The sequence below is a fragment of the Ictalurus punctatus genome, chromosome 7 (assembly GCF_001660625.3).
Source record: "Ictalurus punctatus breed USDA103 chromosome 7, Coco_2.0, whole genome shotgun sequence".
NCBI classification, from domain to species: Eukaryota; Metazoa; Chordata; class Actinopteri; order Siluriformes; family Ictaluridae; genus Ictalurus; species Ictalurus punctatus.
Window position 1 is genome coordinate 13627618 of NC_030422.2, and position 19982 is coordinate 13647599.

The 19982-nt window shown below is 38.1% G+C and overlaps 1 protein-coding gene across 4 annotated transcripts in view; it reads right to left on the minus strand.

Moving 5' to 3' along the window:
• Positions 1–19982, minus strand: part of eml3 (EMAP like 3) — a 44367-nt gene that overhangs the window by 22192 nt on the left and 2193 nt on the right. The window contains exons 1-5 of one of the 4 annotated variants that reach the window (XM_017471815.3): positions 10563–10749; positions 4590–4766; positions 4294–4405; positions 3080–3535; positions 203–319 (exon numbers count right to left, since the gene is read on the minus strand). In XM_017471815.3, coding sequence (XP_017327304.1) covers positions 203–319; positions 3080–3535; positions 4294–4405; positions 4590–4766; positions 10563–10635 — 935 coding nt within the window. In that variant the 5' untranslated portion in view covers positions 10636–10749. Of the gene's footprint in view, positions 1–202; positions 320–3079; positions 3536–4293; positions 4406–4589; positions 4767–10562; positions 10750–19982 lie in introns of those variants that run through there. The other 3 variants (XM_047156778.2, XM_047156779.2, XM_047156780.2) reach the window with 3 other exon arrangements.

Sequence of the window (19982 nt, forward strand, 5' to 3'; positions counted from 1 at the left end):
GTAGGTTGGCTGACCCCATACAAAATAGTTGTATCTGTATAATCCATGCCTGCTTCTTTCAGAGTAACATGAAGCTAGGGTTGAGTTTTTCTAAGCTCCGCCAAAAGAAAGGACCTACTAATAACCCAGGGATAATTATGGTGTTTGGAAACGTTCCATGTTTGTAAAAGAAACAGCCCATGATGAACGTAAACCCACTCACCTCTCTAGACTCGGAGATCGGGTCAGCAGGTTGGTTGATGATGCTGCTTTTTTAGGCATTCGCTGTTTGGTTTTGTCCTGCGTGTCCTTACCCATTTTCTCGCTATTCCTCCGTTCCCTGGACACAAACAAGTCTATGTGACAACTGATTTAAGGGGCAGAGAAATCATTTCTTTAATAGTATAATAGCTAGGTGGATTATGGATTTAAAGCATTTATATAAGATTTGAAAGGAATTGTTTTCAAAGCATATGGTGGTTTCCTATAAAGTCAATCCAACACACACACACACACACACACACACCCAATCAAAACACTAGAGTGCTTATGGCTTAAACACTCCCTCTGACACAAAAGAGGTGTTTAAAACTAAAAAGCATTTGCTCTGTTTCAGCGCAAACGTAATCGTGCTTGAACGTACTCGAAGCGCTGTGTGTGGGCGCGTGAATTGAACGGTTGTTTCCTTTGACACACACCCCATTTCCTGTTCCTCTAAGAGAGTCATACGCTCTCCAATTTAAGAAATACGAAATAGGAAACGGCAGCGGTCCTGGCCAAACAAGGAAGTGAAACTCTGCTCATGGGGCATCGACTTCTGTCCATCATACTCAAGAGTGTGAGGTTGTTGTTGTTGTTTTTTTTGTTTGTTTGTTTTTTTACAGCTATCCAAAATGTCATTCGGTTTTAGATGAAAATTCAAACTTGAAATGAAATGAACAAATCACACTGTGACAATTGTTACTACTGCTGAGTTTGTCTTACAGATGCAACCACAGCCTTAAAGCCACAGCCACAGTTTAAAGTCTGCGCATGTAAAGCTGTGGGTTAATAATCTGATTGACCTCTATATAGCGTATAGGTGCATTTCTTCCCTTTCTTTCTTTTTCTTCTGATACACCCTACTCCTCTTCACCTTGTTTTACCTCTCCGTTTATTGTCTCTTTCCGATTGTACTGTTGCACTGATGAGCGCCGAGTTCACCTGCTCTATATTCTGTAGTTAACTCTTGATCTGCCCTGCCACTGAGCTCTCAAACGGCCACTTTTCCACTCACAATTCCTGTCACACGCACACACACATATCGCTCAACATCGCAACGGAGCCAAAACTTTTATTGTTCATCTCCGCATTCCTTGTCATAAACAGCCTTAACACTGGCCGCCATGATCGCTGACAAAATCAGTCTAACAAACCTAATTACATGATATACTGGCGTGCACGCAATCTTTCTGTGCAAAGTGACGCTTATGAAGCTTCTAAAATCTACAGTTCTAAGATCTTCCTTTATTTACACTGCATCATGCTAATAACAATAAATTAAAGGGGATGAGAACTTGCACTGTCTAAGATTTCATTGTGCTGTGTTGTGTTGTGTTGTGTTGCATTTTCCAGGATAAAATAATTACAGAGCAAAAAACATTCGTTTTGGTGAAACACACATGCTTTCTTGACAGTCAAAAGTTAATTCCTACACACACACACACACACACACACACACACACACACACACACGAAATATTTCAAATGCATTATTCAAAGAAAGATCACCCAGAAACCTGCATGCACAAAAACAAGGCAGAAAATACAATGCATCAAAGAATTTATAAAATATACTCGATTAGATAAGTTGATTTTGATTGGGTTAGTGTGCAATCATTCCCCAAATTTTTCGGTTCTACAAAAGTTTGTGCCACTTTTGCAGAAACCAGTCCAAGATGCAAATGTGCTGTGAGAGAATTCTTCATTCTCTCGTTGGGATATTTATTCAGCCAAACAGCTCTGCTATAAACACGCCAATGATCACTTCCTTCCTCTGACCAATTTAGACTTGAGCAATGACCTCACTTGCTCTATATGCTGCAGTAAACTTTCGGTCTAACCCGCGGCGTCACTCGTCATTGAGCTAGTGCGTAAACACTACTGATCCTAGTCACATTTTCCACTCAGCCTAATTCTTCACACATATCACTCAACACTATAGTGAAGCCCGAAACCATCTCATTCAACCCTGCAGTGCTTACCATAAACAACTTTCAAACTGGAAGTAAGCATTGGCATCGTCTCTGCTAAAACATAATGCCGAGCAGCGTCTAATATAATGTGGTATTATGTGATATAATGACATGAATTAAATCTTTCTATATAAAGCTTTTTTTTTTTCTTTTTTAAAGTTTATATAGAATCTAACTGCAAGTGCTTTCTCAAGATTTTGAAAATTGCATGCTATACTTCCAGAACTGGAAATTATAAGGTTTTGTCTGACTTCTTAGGCAAAAGTGAGTTCATGTTAGACGCTCTATGATATTTACATGCAAATAAATATACGTGAGAAGAGTGGACTCCAAAATACTGCTTTAAACTAAAAGAAAATATTAAGTTGGAATGTTTTATCTGCTCAAAACTTTCATTCACAAAATTATAAGGTCAGAACCTTATAATTCCAAGGTTTCAATTTAGCAAAATGTTATTACAATTTTTTTTTTTTACAAAGTTAGAATGACTTGCGATTTGGCTTTCAATGGACTACATACACTATATTTAACCTCGTTCATATATAGTAATAGGCTTGCACTAAAAAAAAGGGCTGAGCTTAGCACTAATCTCCAACCCTGGCCCTGACTCTAAATATTATAGATTTGTCTTCAACAACCTTCAGTGCAGTTTACACTCTGTGCCCATAAGTAGCCCTTAAAAGTCACATTCATTCAGACTGTTCTTCACCAAAGGCTTAAGTTGCATCTTGGAAACAATGAGGCATTTGTAGGTATTAATAATTAGAGCAGTAGCACAAGTGATAGGGTTAGATTTTGAACGAAGCCAAAGCAGGAAGGTCATGCGAGGATGGAAAAAGACTGGTTTGATGGGTGGGTAAACGCACAGCAGTTTCTTCTCGCCTTCCAGAATGGGAGAAAGGGGTCCACTGTGTGTAGGGTCTTTAGGCGGTGCTGGAGAACTAGAAGTTGGAGTTTGAGGGGCCGAGCCTTGGCTTTCTTCGCTGCTTTTGCTGTGTTGTTGTTGGAGGCTTTTGATCGTAGTCCGCTGGATGGTTTCTTCTACTTTAGAGTGCCAGCTTTTGTCCTTCTCTTCGCTGTCTTCTTCCTCCTGACTCTCCTGCTGAGCTTTGTGCAGGGCCTCGTCCATGAGCGAGACCCCTTCGGGAAGTGCGTCCTCCAGAGAAAGACTCTGGGAGGCCCTGGTGAGGGCCAAAGGTGTCCTCTCGGGTTCAGGGTTCCAGGGTTCAGTTTGTATGGCCTTTTCACTAGTGCCTGTTTTCAGGCTGGGGATGGAGTGAGCTCTACTGCCCTCTCCATTTTCAGCTGAGTGTGAGACATGGCTGAAGACACACACAATCAAGAGGGATTCAAGAATAAACCATCATCTTTTGCATTGAAAAACAACTCTCGCCCTTGAAGTCTGATATGAGGCCTAAAATAATTTTTTAACACAAAACCCTGAGTATCATTGCAAAAAAAGTTGTTCTCGGTTAATTACATTAAAATATGCTAGAGAATATAAAACCTTTAGAAGCTCCATCTGCTGAGAAGTATAATTGAGGTACACCAATGTGAACTATAATTTTATCTAAACACAAAAGAAACTTCTCAACAAACTGTATATCTGTTTTCCTTCAGTGCAATACTGTATATTGTTCAGGGACTGCTACACCAAATAAAAGGACCATGATGAAGTCCTAATGTTCTTACAAACCAAGCTCAGCTGTCCCAATGTCTGAGTGTGCCAAAGAATGTTGTGTTCTTTCTTTGTTGTGCTAAATGTATTCGTGAGAAGACTGCATTTCTCACAACTTGAGGAACTTGCATCTCCAGGGAGTCATTACAGAAAGAAGCTTTGTCATATCCCGTCCACTGACCGAATCATGCAAAGTGATTCAGTCTCTCTTGTAATGAATATACTGTACATTTAAAGTTAGTGGTTTTGATTTTAAAGTTTATTCCACATTTTAAAGAATAATGATTGTTCATAATGACATGCTGGTTGCCCATTGTGTTTCATAATGAACAGCTCTAGATGACAAAATACAGTGCTTTTAATATGGTTGAAAAAAAAACACAGATACACCTGCACTGATACCTGTTGGATGTGTGGTGCAGTCCGTCCAGAGAACTGGTGGAGTGTCTGTAGGGCTTGGAGAAGCCATCAACGCAAAAGGGCTGATTCAACACCCGAGATGCACCAGGGTTCACTGTCGGAATAGACACACAGGTACTTTATACTGTGTATCCTTTTCACATATCCATCAAATTCACGTTCAACTAGTAATAGTAATAAAAAAAACAAACAAACAAAAAAAACATCACTAATACCTAAAATGTCACATCACAATATTTAGATTCGTACAATAGTATTTAAATCTTGGATGCTCTTACTTGCAATCAGCTGCTGCTTCAGTAGTGGGATCTGTTGGTCGTGGAGGCGGAGCTTACGCAACGCATCGGCCAATGAAGACTTGAGCAGTGTGATCTCGTCTTCCTGTGCCTGCAGGCGTACTTCCATAAGTGAGAGTCTGTCTGGAAACTCTGCGCTGCTTCCAGCCGACACATCATCTGTACACATACACATACACAGACACCTGGTCACCTTAAATCATTGTCATGAACGTTATATCGTTTTCACAGTCATAGTGATACTCTAACAATAATTCAGTGTTCTATCATGGTTTCAGGACACCAGATTCAGAACAATAAATACAATGAAATACAGCCAAACAGAGGACTGCTAATATCATTAACTGTAATATAGACAGGATACGCCATCTGTAGAGAATTACATCCAGTTACAGCGGATAAATGTATCACACGCTTTGCATATATAAGGAAAGCAGAAACAAAATTCCCATGTCTAAGCCATGTTTCACTATGTCCCACGAAGATATGCATATGTACTCATAAAGGGTTGTGCAATACAGGGGAGTATAAATCACTAGCACGGGCATCCAGGAACAATCATATTATGTATCTAGGCTACCAGTTTTTCATTCACAGTTACCCAGTAGACAGACAGGTTCATATAATGGTCACCAGTTGTTTTTTTAATTCACTCATCCAACAACCACAGAAAGAAAAACTCCTTTGAAAAGTTTTGCTTCGTTTAAACATGTTTGTTTAAACATAACACACACCAGATGGTTCATATATTTAAAAAAAAACACCTAGGCGTTGTAACATATATTTTTTAAAATCATGACACCTGCTGCACTACATAGGCCAACCAAGAATTTGTTCTAGGTGTTGGTACAAACTACACTATATGGCCAAAATTTGTGAATACCTGACCATCACACCCATATATGGTTCTTCTTTAAACTGGTGCCACAGTTGGAAGCACGCAATTGTCTAGAAGCACACAATTGTCTAGAAGGGCTTTGCATGCTGTAGCATTACAATTTCCTTTCAGTGGAACTAAAGGACCCAAACATGTTCCAGCACTGCCCCTGTGCACAATCTGAGGTTCATAAAAGACATGGTTTGCCAAGGTTGGAGTGGAAGAACTCGAGTGGCCTGCACAGAGCGATGACCTCAACCTTCCTGTACACCTTTGGCATGAACTGAAATGCACCAGGCCTTCTCACTTGACATCACTGCCTGACCTCACTAATGCTCTTGTGGCTGAAAGAGCAAAATCTCTACAACCATGCTCCAAAATCTAGTAGAAAGCCTTCTCAGAAGAGTGGAGACTGTTACAAATGCAAAAGGAGAACTAATCTGTGTTAATGCTCATGGTTTTGGAATTGGCACATATGGAAGTGACGGTCAGGTGTCCACAAACATTTGGCCATACAATAATGACAGGTTTTTCACATCAAAACATGACATTAACTTAATTTCATCAGTTTTTACTTTTTAACATTTACTTTTTAATACTTGAGTACATTTGAAAGTTCTTTTCTTTCACTTGAGTACATCATTGGCTGGATACATCCACTTTTAATTAAGAGGCATTAAGTATAATTTCTCAGTACTATTTTTCATCCCTGAATAGATATTTCTTTTCCATTTTTCTCTATTTTCTCCCTGATTTAGTCATTTGCCAATTCTCACTCACTCTCACAAGACAGCTACCAACCACTCTGAGACACGTGAAGCCAGCCAACTCATCTTTTTCATCATCTTTTCAAACTGCTGCTACATCAGTTGACATTAATCCATGATTGGCTAAAGTCATGCTGATTGACAGCAGAGAGAGTAATGTCATCCATCCTACCCAGACAGCATGGCCAGTTTTGCTCTTTAGTACTCCCTGGCCATCCATGGCTGTGGCATTGTTTGGATTTGAACTCACTTTTTTACTCTGCTTTTTTTTGTTGAGCCAATCTGGAGCCAATAGTTGTTTCTTTATTTAATGCAAGAAGCTTGAAGGTAATTGTGGGTTGAACAAATGACAAAAAAAGTTAAAGCACTTCTACTACAAGCACAAGATTTCTATTTGGTTACCAGTGTTGGGTAAGTTACACATAAAAAGAAATCCACTACAGGTTACTAACTGCTACTTTAAAATTGTAATCTGATTACACTACTGATTACTGCATGTAAAAAGTTATCAGATTACTAATTACTTTACTTTCACGTTACTTTCAAAATCTATCAAGCGTACAAAAATACACTACAAAGTGAAACTCAGTTCTTTCAGTAATTTTAATGTATGACATGATCAGAAAAAGTCGGATTTATCATAAAACTTGCCTCGGGTTTTGCCACTGTTTGTAGGATTACCAGACTGATAAAATATGTGTAATAAATACAGTGCCATGCAGAGTACAATATCTTCCCTTATGCTCTGCTCATATCATGTTCACGTAAACTGGAGCTAATACAGCCATTTACACACCTTGTTTTCTTGCTCAGCTTCAGACACTGTTACTGTCTCAGTGTCAACCCCTTTACTGATTTTTAAAAAAAGAAAAAGAAAAAAAAAAAAGAAAAAAAATCAGCATATATCCATTTTTCCTCACACTGACTGTGAGTTAGTGCTTGGCAGAATTGAGACGGTCAGCCAATAAGACACGAGTATTTCCACATATTTCCCTGTAAACCCTGTCTGATTGGTCTCACCTCCATTCACTGAAGATATAAAATTACAACACCGCCGTCCTTATATACGCAGTTCAGTTACGCAGTGACAAACCGCTCCAAGTGGAGAACTATTCGGGGCTAAAGAAAAAATCTTTTGGACAAAACGTGATTTATTTTAAAATGCATTTTACTTAGCATTGTTTTCTTAACAATAAATTTGTAACGCAAGTAACGTAAAGTTATTGACATCAGTAACTGCAATCAAATTACATACATTTAAAATGTAACGCGTTACATTATTGCATTATCAGAAAAAGTAATTAGATTACTGTAACCCTTTACAAAGTAACACCCAACAGCAGTTACACCTAAAACTGTTGGTTACATCAAGCCGATAAGCTTGGCTTGTACCTGTTACAGCAGGTAATGTTTTAACATGCCAGCAAATTTTTCCTGTGTTGTAATTAGTGTTTGGCAGTTTTACAGTTTGTTTGGGGTTTTTTTTTTTTTATAGCCAACAATAAAATATCTGCCATGTCATTCATATACTACATGAACCAACCAAGTCTCCAGTGCCTCTTATTACCATTTATATCCACAGAAATGGGATTATATATATATATGATTCCAGTTAGTCAACATGACACCTCTGTAATAGAATAACATGACGATATGTTCAAATTGCTTCTTCGAACTTGCTAGCTAGCATTATTTAGCTAGGATGGTTGTCAGATCTGTGAGACAAACCCAGTAAAATGACTATTCAAAACTAGCTGGTCAACGGAGTTAAACCAATACTGAAACTCAAAAGCTGACCCTTACTATTTGTAGTTAATATGCATTTACTACAGTGTTACATTACTACAGCTTTATTTCTACAGGTACATCATTTCCCCTGTATATTCACTATATTCCAACACTATCTACTGTTTTCATTTTTAAAAAATGTCCAGATTACCAAGTTTGAAAAACACTGGTGCAATTAAGCATGCAAACTTCCTGGAAACCCTGGAAGCCAAAAGAAGCTACTGACAGAAACTGCTGCACAAGTTGTTTCAAAACTCTCCACAGATAATTATGTCATAACTACAAATACCAATTCCAACGAATTTTATCTTACAGATGTGGTGTCGTATAATCGTATAAATGAACTAACAAAAAAAATCACTCTGCGACCGTTACACCGCTTTTCTAAATCAAATATGAACTCCTACACTCAACACGCCCTGTACAGATTCGTTACATAGATATTTCTATTGTTCTCTGGCCTTGTAGTGACAGAAAGTCAGACAGACTGACTGAAGAGGCTGTTAGAGAGGTGAATGGACAGACAGAGAGACATGTTTACCAGAAAGTTTCTAAACTAGAATCGTAGTTGAACCCCTGAATTTTCAGCACTAATATTTATGAGCTGAGATACTGAGGTAGTTGAAGTAGTCACAAACATAGAAGCACAGAGTTTCTGGACTAAAACCATCGGTGCCCTCTATTCACAAAAGGTTCTTTGAAAATGTGGGAGGCTTCATTCTATGCTGTCTGAGCCAGCACTCATGAAATCCCTCAATGTATTACAATAAGCAGTTGACTTACCAAATTACCCAAGCAAAAGTGTTTCTTAAAACCACAAATTCAACCTATATAATTTTTTAATTTCCAAGTTTCTGACCTTATTCAGGACCACGACATGGAAAGGGATTAGAATATATAACTGAAGTCTCTGAAGAAGTTGTTGCAAATTTGTTTGGTGTGGACAGCTGGCCAACATGGACTGGAGTTCTGAGTGTCCTAGCTTATAACCTACAAAAAGAAAGCCAAAAACTCTCTTTAGCGTCTCTGTTTTACGACAGGTCTAAACGTTCATTCTGAACATTAGAAACAAATGCCTTCCTCATGGATCACTGAAGCTGAACCCAGTCCAGAATCTTTACTTGCAACAGACAAGACTTGAGGCATCTCATGCATGTCAACTCACTGAGTAAAGTGCTAAAAATCCTACCTCATTGGTCTGAATCCTGCATATGTCTGAAAATTCCTACCTTTCTCTTAATTGCAGTATAAAATTTACAGCAGTGGTGCCTCCGTGGTTAAGCTTCTGTGGTTGCAAGGCTGCGAGTTCAAATTCTAGTACTGCTGATCCCTTAACCCTCAACTGCTCAGCTCAATTGTAAGTTTCTTTACATAAAACTATCTGCCAAATAAATACATGTAAATGTAAGCACCATGCATAGACTCTCACTGACATGTACTACCAACTCAAAGTATGTAGGCTGCTAACTTTGCAATTAGTATGTCATGGCTTTACAATGTGACCTCTGCAATGCATTGTTAAGCATACAGGAAGAAACATCTGTTGATCCTGGACCGCTACTTTCTACTATGTCTTACAAGGCTGACTAACTTTGCAAGAATGTCCGGTACACTGCACCAATAGACGTGGCCACGAACCGCATACTTTCACAGAAAGGGGAAATTTGGCTGACATGGCAAATGACCAAACAGACCTTCAGTAAACGTACTGGTAAACACTCAAATTGATCTGTTTTACTCAACACTAACAGCTTTAAACAAAACTCCTGAATAACTTTTAAAGACAGGATTCTGTCAACTTGTTTCAGATTGCAAACTTGTACCCTTTGGTCATATAGCAATAATATTAAATGTAATAGTATTAATCAATTGTTGTTGACTTTCAAGAATAAAGACTCTCTGAAAAAGATTTTTTGTAGCACACTGCATGAAGGATTTCATAGCTTATACATCTGTATAACAACCGACTGACAAAAAAAAAAGAGTTACGAGTATGCATGCCCAAGAGAAAATCACCAAAACACACAGGTGGGTTATAAAGAAATATGTCCTTTCCAAAGAAATTTCATAAAGGGAGATTTAGCCTACTTCTGCAGAAGCCTCCGTGTAAACCCCAAATAGAGAAGCTGGGAAATTTTTGGCCGGTACGAGAGGCCAGACTTACCTGTATGCGTGAATACAATTCTTTTTCCCATTGGTGGTCACTTAAAAGGGAACTATAAAAAAAAAAAAGAACAAACAAAGTGCCCTATTTTGTGCACCCTCCTTCTTTCATTGGGACAAAAGTGTAGCTGATTCAACCGGTAACTTTACAATGGATGAAAGCATTTGTAGTCAAAATGCCAAAAGAAATAGAAGGACACATACGCAAGAGCCCCTGAGGCGATTTGGCTCATGATCATCTCACATAAAAACACAAGTCAAACACATATAATGCATGCTTTCTGGAAGCTGATTTAATAACCTTTAATAAATAATTCAATCAATACTCAAACCATAATAAGCACTAGTCCATTAACTTACCTGTCTGTTGCTGTTTACTGTTGTTTACAGCTCTACAATGTTTTACAAGTATGTTGTTTACAGTATTAGCCATCACTTGTTAAAAAGTCTGTATTGCTCCTTTAAGAGGCATGCTGGAACCAGCCAAGTGCACGTCTAGGCACATCGGGAACCAATTAGCAATTTGTCTTCATCTGGCTCCTCTTTTCGTCCTCTTTTACTTGGCCGTTGATGATTTCCTGACATGTGTACGGTCACATGACATTCACATGAAAAAAAAGACTGAAACAGGAATTCTCTGGCCTTCTCTTTCACTCCCGATCACTCCACATTCCATCCTCCTACATGTGTACTATGCAAACACTGCAATATACTGTACAAGAGTGCAGACTGATAAACTATTCTGAGCTAATAGCAGAGTGGATGTGTGTATTCAGCCCACATACACTGCATTTCCTGTATGGTATTTAATACACAAAAAAGCTTTGAGAATTTGTAAGGTCCAAATCGGTAGCAACAGGAAAGGATGGTAAACATTTTACAACCAGATTCCTGTCTTTGTGTATACACAGTGAGGAGGGGATCTCTCAGTCGCTCTGTCTCGCCTTCTTTTGCCACACAAATGTTGTTGTAATACAGAAATTTATTTAAATTAATGCAACTTCAATCCTTTTTTTTTTTTGTAAATACCATATGGAGCAATAACATATCAAACAATTAAAACGAAAAAGATGAAATGATAAGATTTACAGTCTTGATTTCAATGGAATCGATGTTTCAAGATTAGCTGATGAGTGATAGCTCTGGAATGTGAGCGACAAAGCCACGCTCTACGTCAAGCTTTTTGGAATATCTCTCTTCATTATTTCGTCTGGTCACTTGAGGGCTTCTGACTAAATGCTGCTTTGTTGCTGGAGACTTGTTTCTTGCCATTACAGCTTTTTAGGATGATAGCTCTGTTTACAGCCTTTCTGAAGATTTACAATCACATGACAATCTTGTTTATCGAGTTTGCACAGAGTAAATTGTCCAAGTGCTACTCCAAACTACACGGCCACATAGGGAGCAGCACAGAACCATATTCACATTTCCATGAAACCACGATGGATTTGCACTTATTTCCTTGGCATTGTTTAAAAGTTAAACAGAATTTATCACTAAATACAGTAGAATAGTGGAAATTAAAGAGCATGACATTTAATCTGGGGGGTGGGGGTTCAAGCTGGAAGTTGTGGTGTGTGTTTTAATGTAATTTAATATCCATTTTTTAAAATCTACTTTTTGTTCATCTTCTCCTTCCCACCAAAACAACTGCTGCGCATTCGCCTACTTATACTATGCATTAAAAATGTGTACTCTTTTTGTGAAGAAGAAGTACATACATTTGCGTGTGTAGCAAAAGAATATGCAAGTACTTGGACATATTAACACGTCAAGTAATGGAAGAGAAAGTTTTTGCCTACTACTGGCTGCATTTCAGCTTTTCTTCATATCATTATTCCTTATATCATTTATACTATATCATTTAATATACTATACCCTAGATTTATTTTAATTTATATTTAGTGCTTAACATTTAAGCTCTTAGACTTAAATATTGAAGATGTATCACCAACATTACACTCGTCCGCCATGTTTGCAGGTTGAATTCAGCGAAGCAAACTGTCACAAAACTCCTCCTCATGGTAGGAGTTGTCGGTAATATTAGCTAAAAAAGTTTATGGATCCACACTTCGAAAATCTACCAGAAATAGTAGACCATCCGGGTACCTCTGAGATACTCATTTCAACAAACTATGATTTGGGGCACACTAATTGTAATCTTGGATACTATTTAGTACGGATAGTAGGCGAACTGGGATGCAGTATGTGTTTTTCCTGAACACAGCATCATCACTGAGCACCTGAGCACAATTAACAATGTTAATTCTCATAGATAAGCTCATCTAGACTGACTAGTCTCACACTTGCCTATCTGTTTTCAATTTCACATTTTTAGAGAGGCAGACCTTAAACTTAACAGTGTACCAGCAACACTATTTTCGTTAAGGAAACTTACAGAGGCTCAATCTTAGCCTTCAGTAATTTATTCAGACAGGATTAATTTACATGGGGAGGTGATATTATTTACATCCAGTTCACCAAATCTTGTGATTTTTTCTCCCTTGAGACAATTCGAGCCCAAATTAAATTTACAGCTAATTTTACTTCTGTCTGGATACACATACACTATATGGCCAAAGGTATGTGGACACTTGACTATCACACACACATAGTCTTGTTAAACATCCCATTCCATAACCATGGGCATTAATATGGCGTTGCTCTTCTGGGTAGGCTTACCCCTCGATTTTGGGATGTGGCTGTAGGGAATTTGCCCATTCAGCCATAAGAGCATTAGTGAGGTCAGGCTAGAAGTGACTCGCAATCAGCGTTCCAGTTCATCCAAAAGGTGTTCACTGAGTTAAAGGTCAAGACTCTCTACTCTTTCTTCTCTTACTCTTGGTGTGAAAGTTCTTTCACACCATCCTTGGCAAACCATGTCTTTATGAACCTCACATTGTGCTTTGGAGCATTGTCATGCTCGAACATGTTTGGGTTTTTAAGTTCTAGTTAAGGGAAATCTTAATTTTACAGAACACAAAGGCATTCAAGTCAACCTGTGCATCCAATTTTGTGACAACAATTTGGGAAAAACCCTCATATGGGTGTAATGGTTAGGTGTCCACATACCTTTGGCCACACAGTGTGCTTGGTTTTGCAGGCAGATGATGCCTCTTGCATTGGTGGAAAAAGGTTTTTTTGACTACATAGTACATATTTGCTTGTTATTATTTCTTGTTGTTTCTATTTCTGGCTATAGTCAAATGACTGATGGAATTTATTTAGAATAGTTACAGAATAGAATAGTTCTTTAGAATAGTTGCCCTGGGTTGAATAACTTTGTGTATATAAGCCATCACTGCTTGTTAGAAGGAAAAAAGGAAATGATGTCAATCAAAAGAAAAAGCCTCAACCGAGAAGCAAATTAGAATGACAACTACAACTTTATACTCATATATTCCACAACATAATGAATGTAGTTTCTATAAATAAATAATAATTAAATAATAGTTCAAAGTTTGGCTATAAAAGTGCACAGGTAAAGCATTGGGAAAGGAACTGTAAATAATAATGCTTAACAAAGAAAAACAATTATTTGTGTGTCAGTGCTTTGTAACAATCATTTGGTTTTCTGCCATGTCATGTCATGATTTCGCTAAAGGGGCGCTCAACTACACTTCCCATCAACCCCAGCACGTCACATTTTTCAATCACTCTCACCTGTGTCTCGTTTCACCTTGATTACCACTACTATATAAGTTCCTGTGTTTCAGCGTCTCATTGTCATGCCTTGCCGTGTTCAAGTGTTGTCATGTGTGCCACAACCGTGCTCATAGTCTGCATGGTTTCGCTTTGGATTTAAGGTTTATGGTTCTTGTTTTCACGGTTCAAGTTGTTGTGTTTGCACTTTGTATAATAAAGTATCCGCACTTGCATCCGCCTCCTCTACAAATCCCTGACACGCCACAGGGGAGTCTATAGGACAAAGTACTTTACACTTTCCGGTTTCTCAGTATCATGACAAGTTGCACTGCTTAAAACTGCTATAACGTAAGTGATAGCTGGAACTAACTTGTCTCATGGACATTCCTCAACAATAAGTGGTTAAAAAGCACAATGTGACGTTCATTAATAAATTACAAATTTCTTCTTGTTGGTAAATCACAGTGGTATAAGAGGAATAAAACACTTTGGGATGAGATGTTCTAGGGAAATAATTTACTTCGGTGGTAACAGTAAGTCTGCTTTGCTTTGGGCTGCATCACACTACTCTGTTGTGGATTATTTTCCTGTAACAGCACTCACCATATTCTGTCATTCTATGCTATCTCATCTTATCTCATTTTAATTTCTCTTACAGGGGTGACGTGCAAATAATTTATCGCTTTGTCACACATTGTCTTAAAAAGTAGTCTGATTTACATTTCTCAAAGGCTCGTGCTGTGTGTATTGTGAATGTATTTCATTTAAAACAAAATGGATTTTACTTTCAGAGTTGAGAAAGTTGCACTTCCATGTCTCACAAGCCACTAACAGCCCATGGGCCATTAGTTGAGAACCATTGCTTTAAGGAGTTAAACCCCTAATGCTACCAGTTACACTTCATCACACATCGAATTTATTGTCTTAGCTAGTATCGCTGCTCATTACTCATGTGCTAGAAATGATACTGAACTGACACAGACTTCAGTGTTAAAGGCTGCCAGAAAACAAATCAAACCTGATGTTTCTGTCTCCTATGAACTATTACCCAACTTACGAATAATTACAGATGTAAGTGTGCATTTCTCTCCGTCAGGCCGCCCACCTTCAGCTGCTGTATTTCCTGTCAGTCTCTAGAACCTGCAATCTGCTCTCTGCCCCTGCACTCTCACTCTCTTGCACACGGCACAAAAAAAGGTACACACACGTTTTCACCTCTCGGTATGAGAAAGCATGACAGCTGCTCCAACACGTACACAACTACTTTCTGGTTTTAAAATGATTTGTCTGCTGGACAGTCACGATGTACTTTTCTTTCTGCCTTTTTTTTTTTTTTTTTACTTTCATGGTTCATAAATTGTAACGGGGATTTACAACACAATGAAAGGAACATACCTGAATTTATTCTAAAAGAAAAGCCATTATTTATTCAGCCTATATAATTTGTCTAGAATGTTGTCAGTAAGTAAGTGCTGGATAGTACATGCAGGATAATTAATGAAAAAATTAGGTGTAATTGTGAAAGTGAATGAGTGCTTGAAATGCACAAACATGAAAACAATGTGTCCTAAATTGATCAGATCTAAGACTTGGAGTTTAATATAAATTTATTACATTACACCCACACTTCACTAAGATCTTACTTTAAATAAACAGAAGGAAAGTTTTTTTTTATTTAGTGCAGAAACGAATGATATGACTAGGAGAGAAACGCTTGAACACTAACAGGAACCATTAAATATGGAGACAGTTAACTGTACAACCCCAAAAAAGGCATCATTATTATTATAACAGGTAGAGGAACCCTGAACAAATGCATTGAGTCAACAAAGCTTGTGAGTTATCTTTTAATCTGATCAGGGAAATGGTTTTAAATGGCTGTGGAAACCACAAACTATTTTGTAAGCATAATATCTGAAAGCAAAGTGGTGAATACCGAGGAATCTTATGAAATCCCATCTGGCAGGGGAAAAAAATTCTTAACGCACCATGCTGTTTCAATTAAGTGCATGGTCGATGTCGTATATAAGGTGTGATTTCAGTCTCAGCTTATAAATAGCTGTTGAACTTGGTCCTCATGTGTATACAGAATATACACACCAAAAGGTCAGAACAGCAGATGAATTTACATGCATACAAAGTAGAAATAAGTTAAAAAACAGATCAAGCCAAGAAAAAGATTTCTGATTATAATCTTATTTTCATGCACTCCAGTATAAAAATGCCACCATTCGTGATGCACCTATACGTTTATGCATATACGGGTTTCCTTCTTAAAACCTGACAATACTGTTGCTCTAAACATTAGCTACAGTAATAAGAGAAGTTCCAATCATTTCTTTATAGGCCTCGGCACAAAAATAGAGTCTGATGACTAAAGTTTTGTGTCCATCTGTCTCATTTCAAATACACATTTGAATATGAGTGCAATTTTGAAAAGATGGTCGATGTACTGTATTTCATTATTTGTGGTGAAATACTAGTCATAGTTGAGGTTTCATCTTTCTTCCTGCCTTTTAGTTCTTACCCATGTTCTGTTTTGTCCATTCAGGTGTCGAGAGTTAAGCTTGATCATGTCACTGCAGAAAGCATCCAAAGATGTTGAGAACGTTTTTTAAAAAAGCTCTAATCACTGAAGGGTATTTTTATGTAAATATGCCAAAAAGAAGGGCTTGGAGTATTGCATTTTTTAAAAAAAATAAATAAATGTGGATTAATCTTACATCCAAGTAGATTAACTCGATCCAATCTACACTGTGGATGTATTTCATGTTTAATAGTGGTCTATTGTTGCTTTTGTTGAGAGCTGTTGCAGTGTCTGTCTGTGTGTCGTGTGTTCTCGGTCTCTCTCCAGCCCTGAGTCTAATGGACATCAGACTCTTCTTGCTGATAATTGCAGGACTGCTCTGATTGGCTGCTGGAGATTGAGCCGGTGGATAAAGCTGGAGAAGAACTGCAGTTCAGGGAGGCATTTTCTCTCCAGGATACTATAATTTTGTCTTCTCCAGCCCTAGAATGCTAGCTAGTGTGCTATAGGTGTCTTTGGTGGTTATGTTGTTTCTTCAGCTAGTGTGGAAGTGTTTGTTCAGTAATGTGGTTAACATCAGCTTCTATCTTATCTATGTTTTAATAACTAAAAGTGCAGTCTGAGTGTTTTTTTTTCCCCCCCTTGGAAGCTGTAATGAGGTGGATGGCATTTTTCGTTCATGTCTGTTTTCTCCTGTTTTTGGTTAGAGAGGGAATGAGATAAGACACTTGTTGCCTTTTGAATTTTATTTTGAAAGCTTGGGTAGTACTCCCCTGAAGTTAGAAGTGCTTTGTTTATTGTTTTTTGGCCTGGTCCCCTCCTGAAACCTTCCGAAGCTTCCTTTTCTCTTGTTTTTGTCCAGTTACCACTCAAACAAAGCTCTTGGTTGCCTTCTTTTTTTTCTTTCTTTTTTTTTTCTTTAAAAACTCCTTTCTTTCCTTGTTATTCCTTCCCCAACCCTAGACTGGAGGAGGCATGGAACAATTTCCAAACATTTGTGGACACCTGACCATCACACCTCTGTGCTTGTTGAACATCTCATTCCAGATTTAGCAAAGTGTTCAGTGTAGTTGAGGTACAGGTCACTCGAGTTCTTCCACTCCAACTTTGGCAATCCATGTCAACAGGGGCATTGTCATGCTGGAACAGGTTTGAGCCTTTTTTTCCCAGTGAAGGGAAATTGTATAGAATGTCTGTCTTTGTATGCTGTAGCATTACAACTGTGTGCTTAACAAACTTTATGGCAATAGTTTGGGGATGAACCACATATGGGTGTGATGGTCGGATGTGCACATGGTTTTGGCCATATAGTGTACTTTAACGATAGCTTCAGTAAGGGGACCAGCTTTAAATTTATGAAAAACAAATCAATGTAAACATCATATAAATGTCCGTCAGTGATGGACAAAATGTGTAAGAGGAGACTTGGTAACAGTTCTACAACTGATCTAGTATATCTAATCCACTGCCAGCTTCAGTGGGGACCAGTGATGGCAAACCAAATTTCAGTGGTGACCCCAGGCCCCATCCTAGATAATGCTGAGCCATTATACTGTGGACACAAACTCTATTTGTTATCCAGTAATATTTGGATGATTTTTCCCTGAGATGAACTCAATAAAAACAGAAAGCTCTTTTTAAAAAAACAGCATGTAATGCCTGGACTTGTGTGCTCCTTGTTATTAAGGCAACACTAAATTTCGTTCTGCACATGCACATAACTGTAGATTGGATTACATGTAACATATAAATCATGTAACACCCAGTTGATAAATTACTCACATAATGTATGGAGTGTGTGTCTGAATGAATTCATTCAATCTGGTGAGAATCTTCGCAAGTAAATATAGCCAGTGATCTTCATAAAATAAGAGATTTGTGTAAATGTCCAAGTCAAAGTACACTGAAGTGCAAAGAGATGGGACTATAAACAGATTCCTTTTGGTTCACTCTAATTTCTTGGACAACTAATAACGTAGGTCAGATATTTTGCTGTTCATGTGTGTAAGTGACGCTATTGACTTGAAATTGTATTTACATTTTATTTCTACATATTGTGATTTTGCATATCACAAACACTAATGACTCCACAAGGCCAGCCTGTTCTTTCTCCTGAAACAAATTCAATCTGCTGGTTTGTGTAAGGTTAGTCAGGATGCTCACAACACACACACAAAAACTTGTTAGATTAATCACAGCTTTCTACATTGGTCTTAGGACTAAGACCAATATTCCATTAATGGCTGATAATGATTGACGCTGATAATGATTGACAGATTGTGTACCCTTACTGACCATAAAATCTTAATTTCTGCTTCTTTTACGTCTAAACCTCAAAAATGTCTCCTCCATAAAAAATAAATCGCACAGCAAGTAGCAGTTATTATACCAAATCAAGTCTGCATTATGTTATATACCATTACCGCTCATGCACAAGTGAAGCAACTTCAGAGAGCCTGAAAACAACAACCAATAAGACTACAACATCAAATCAAAGCTGCATAGTAGCAAACATCTGATTGGATGTTGGTCCTGTGTGCCATTTATTCTTTATTTTTCCTCCCATTCCTCCTGTAACTAGCTTTTTATTTTTTTACATGTTGAATTAAACTCACTGATGGTTTTTCATAGCCTTTTGTAAATGTGCTGCTAACAATACAAGTGCTAAGAATGCACATGTACTTTGTTTCTGTTCCTACCTGTTAATAAACCACACAAAATACCACCAGATGACCACCATATGTCTTGTGTAGCCTATAAAACTCAAGTGTTATATTTTGCCATGTCAACCAGCCTTACTTTTAATCCAGACCATATGAAAATTGCATTGGTAGACTATTTCCTAAGTCCATAGAGAAAACGATGGCATGAGTTAGCACTTCATCAGAAACTTCAGCATTGCCTGTAGACGTCTGAGGCTTTTCTCCATGTGATATTTACTGTTCCCCAAAGCACTACAGCGCAAGAGGTTTACAAGGCTGTCAACAAAACATGCTGGTACCACACAATGGTCTGAATACCATAAGCTCTTTGGTGTTACTTACATCACTCATAAACCCAATGTATAGTGGGAACAGCATGACTAGAACCTATGCTAAAACAGTGAGTGAGTGACAGTTCTGTGTGTGGAAACGCTTTGTTCATAAGAGAGGTCAAAGGAAAATGACCAGATTGGTTTGAGCTGCCAGGAAGTCTAAAATAACTCATATAACCACTGCTCACCAGTTCAGACCCATGGTGAGCAGAAAAGTATCTCAGAACACACAGCACATCAAAACTTGAGGTGGATGGGCTACAACAGCAGAAGACCACATCAGGTTCCACTCCGGTCAACCAAGAACAAGACATCGGCACAGGCTCACCCAAACTGGACAGTTGAAGATTAGAAAAAAACTCCCCTGGTCTTTTTCCATTACAGCTTGTCATGTTACTGACAAACCTCTGTCTCTGTATTAAAGACTGTCCAGTGGCAGAACACTTACTGCCTGTTACAAAGGGCTGACAACAGAGAGTATGTCCATAAATGTCATATATAAACATTTCTTTACAGAAATCCTCACCGAATTAACAATTATGTTTTGTTTGTTAAATAACAAACACTTTTTAAC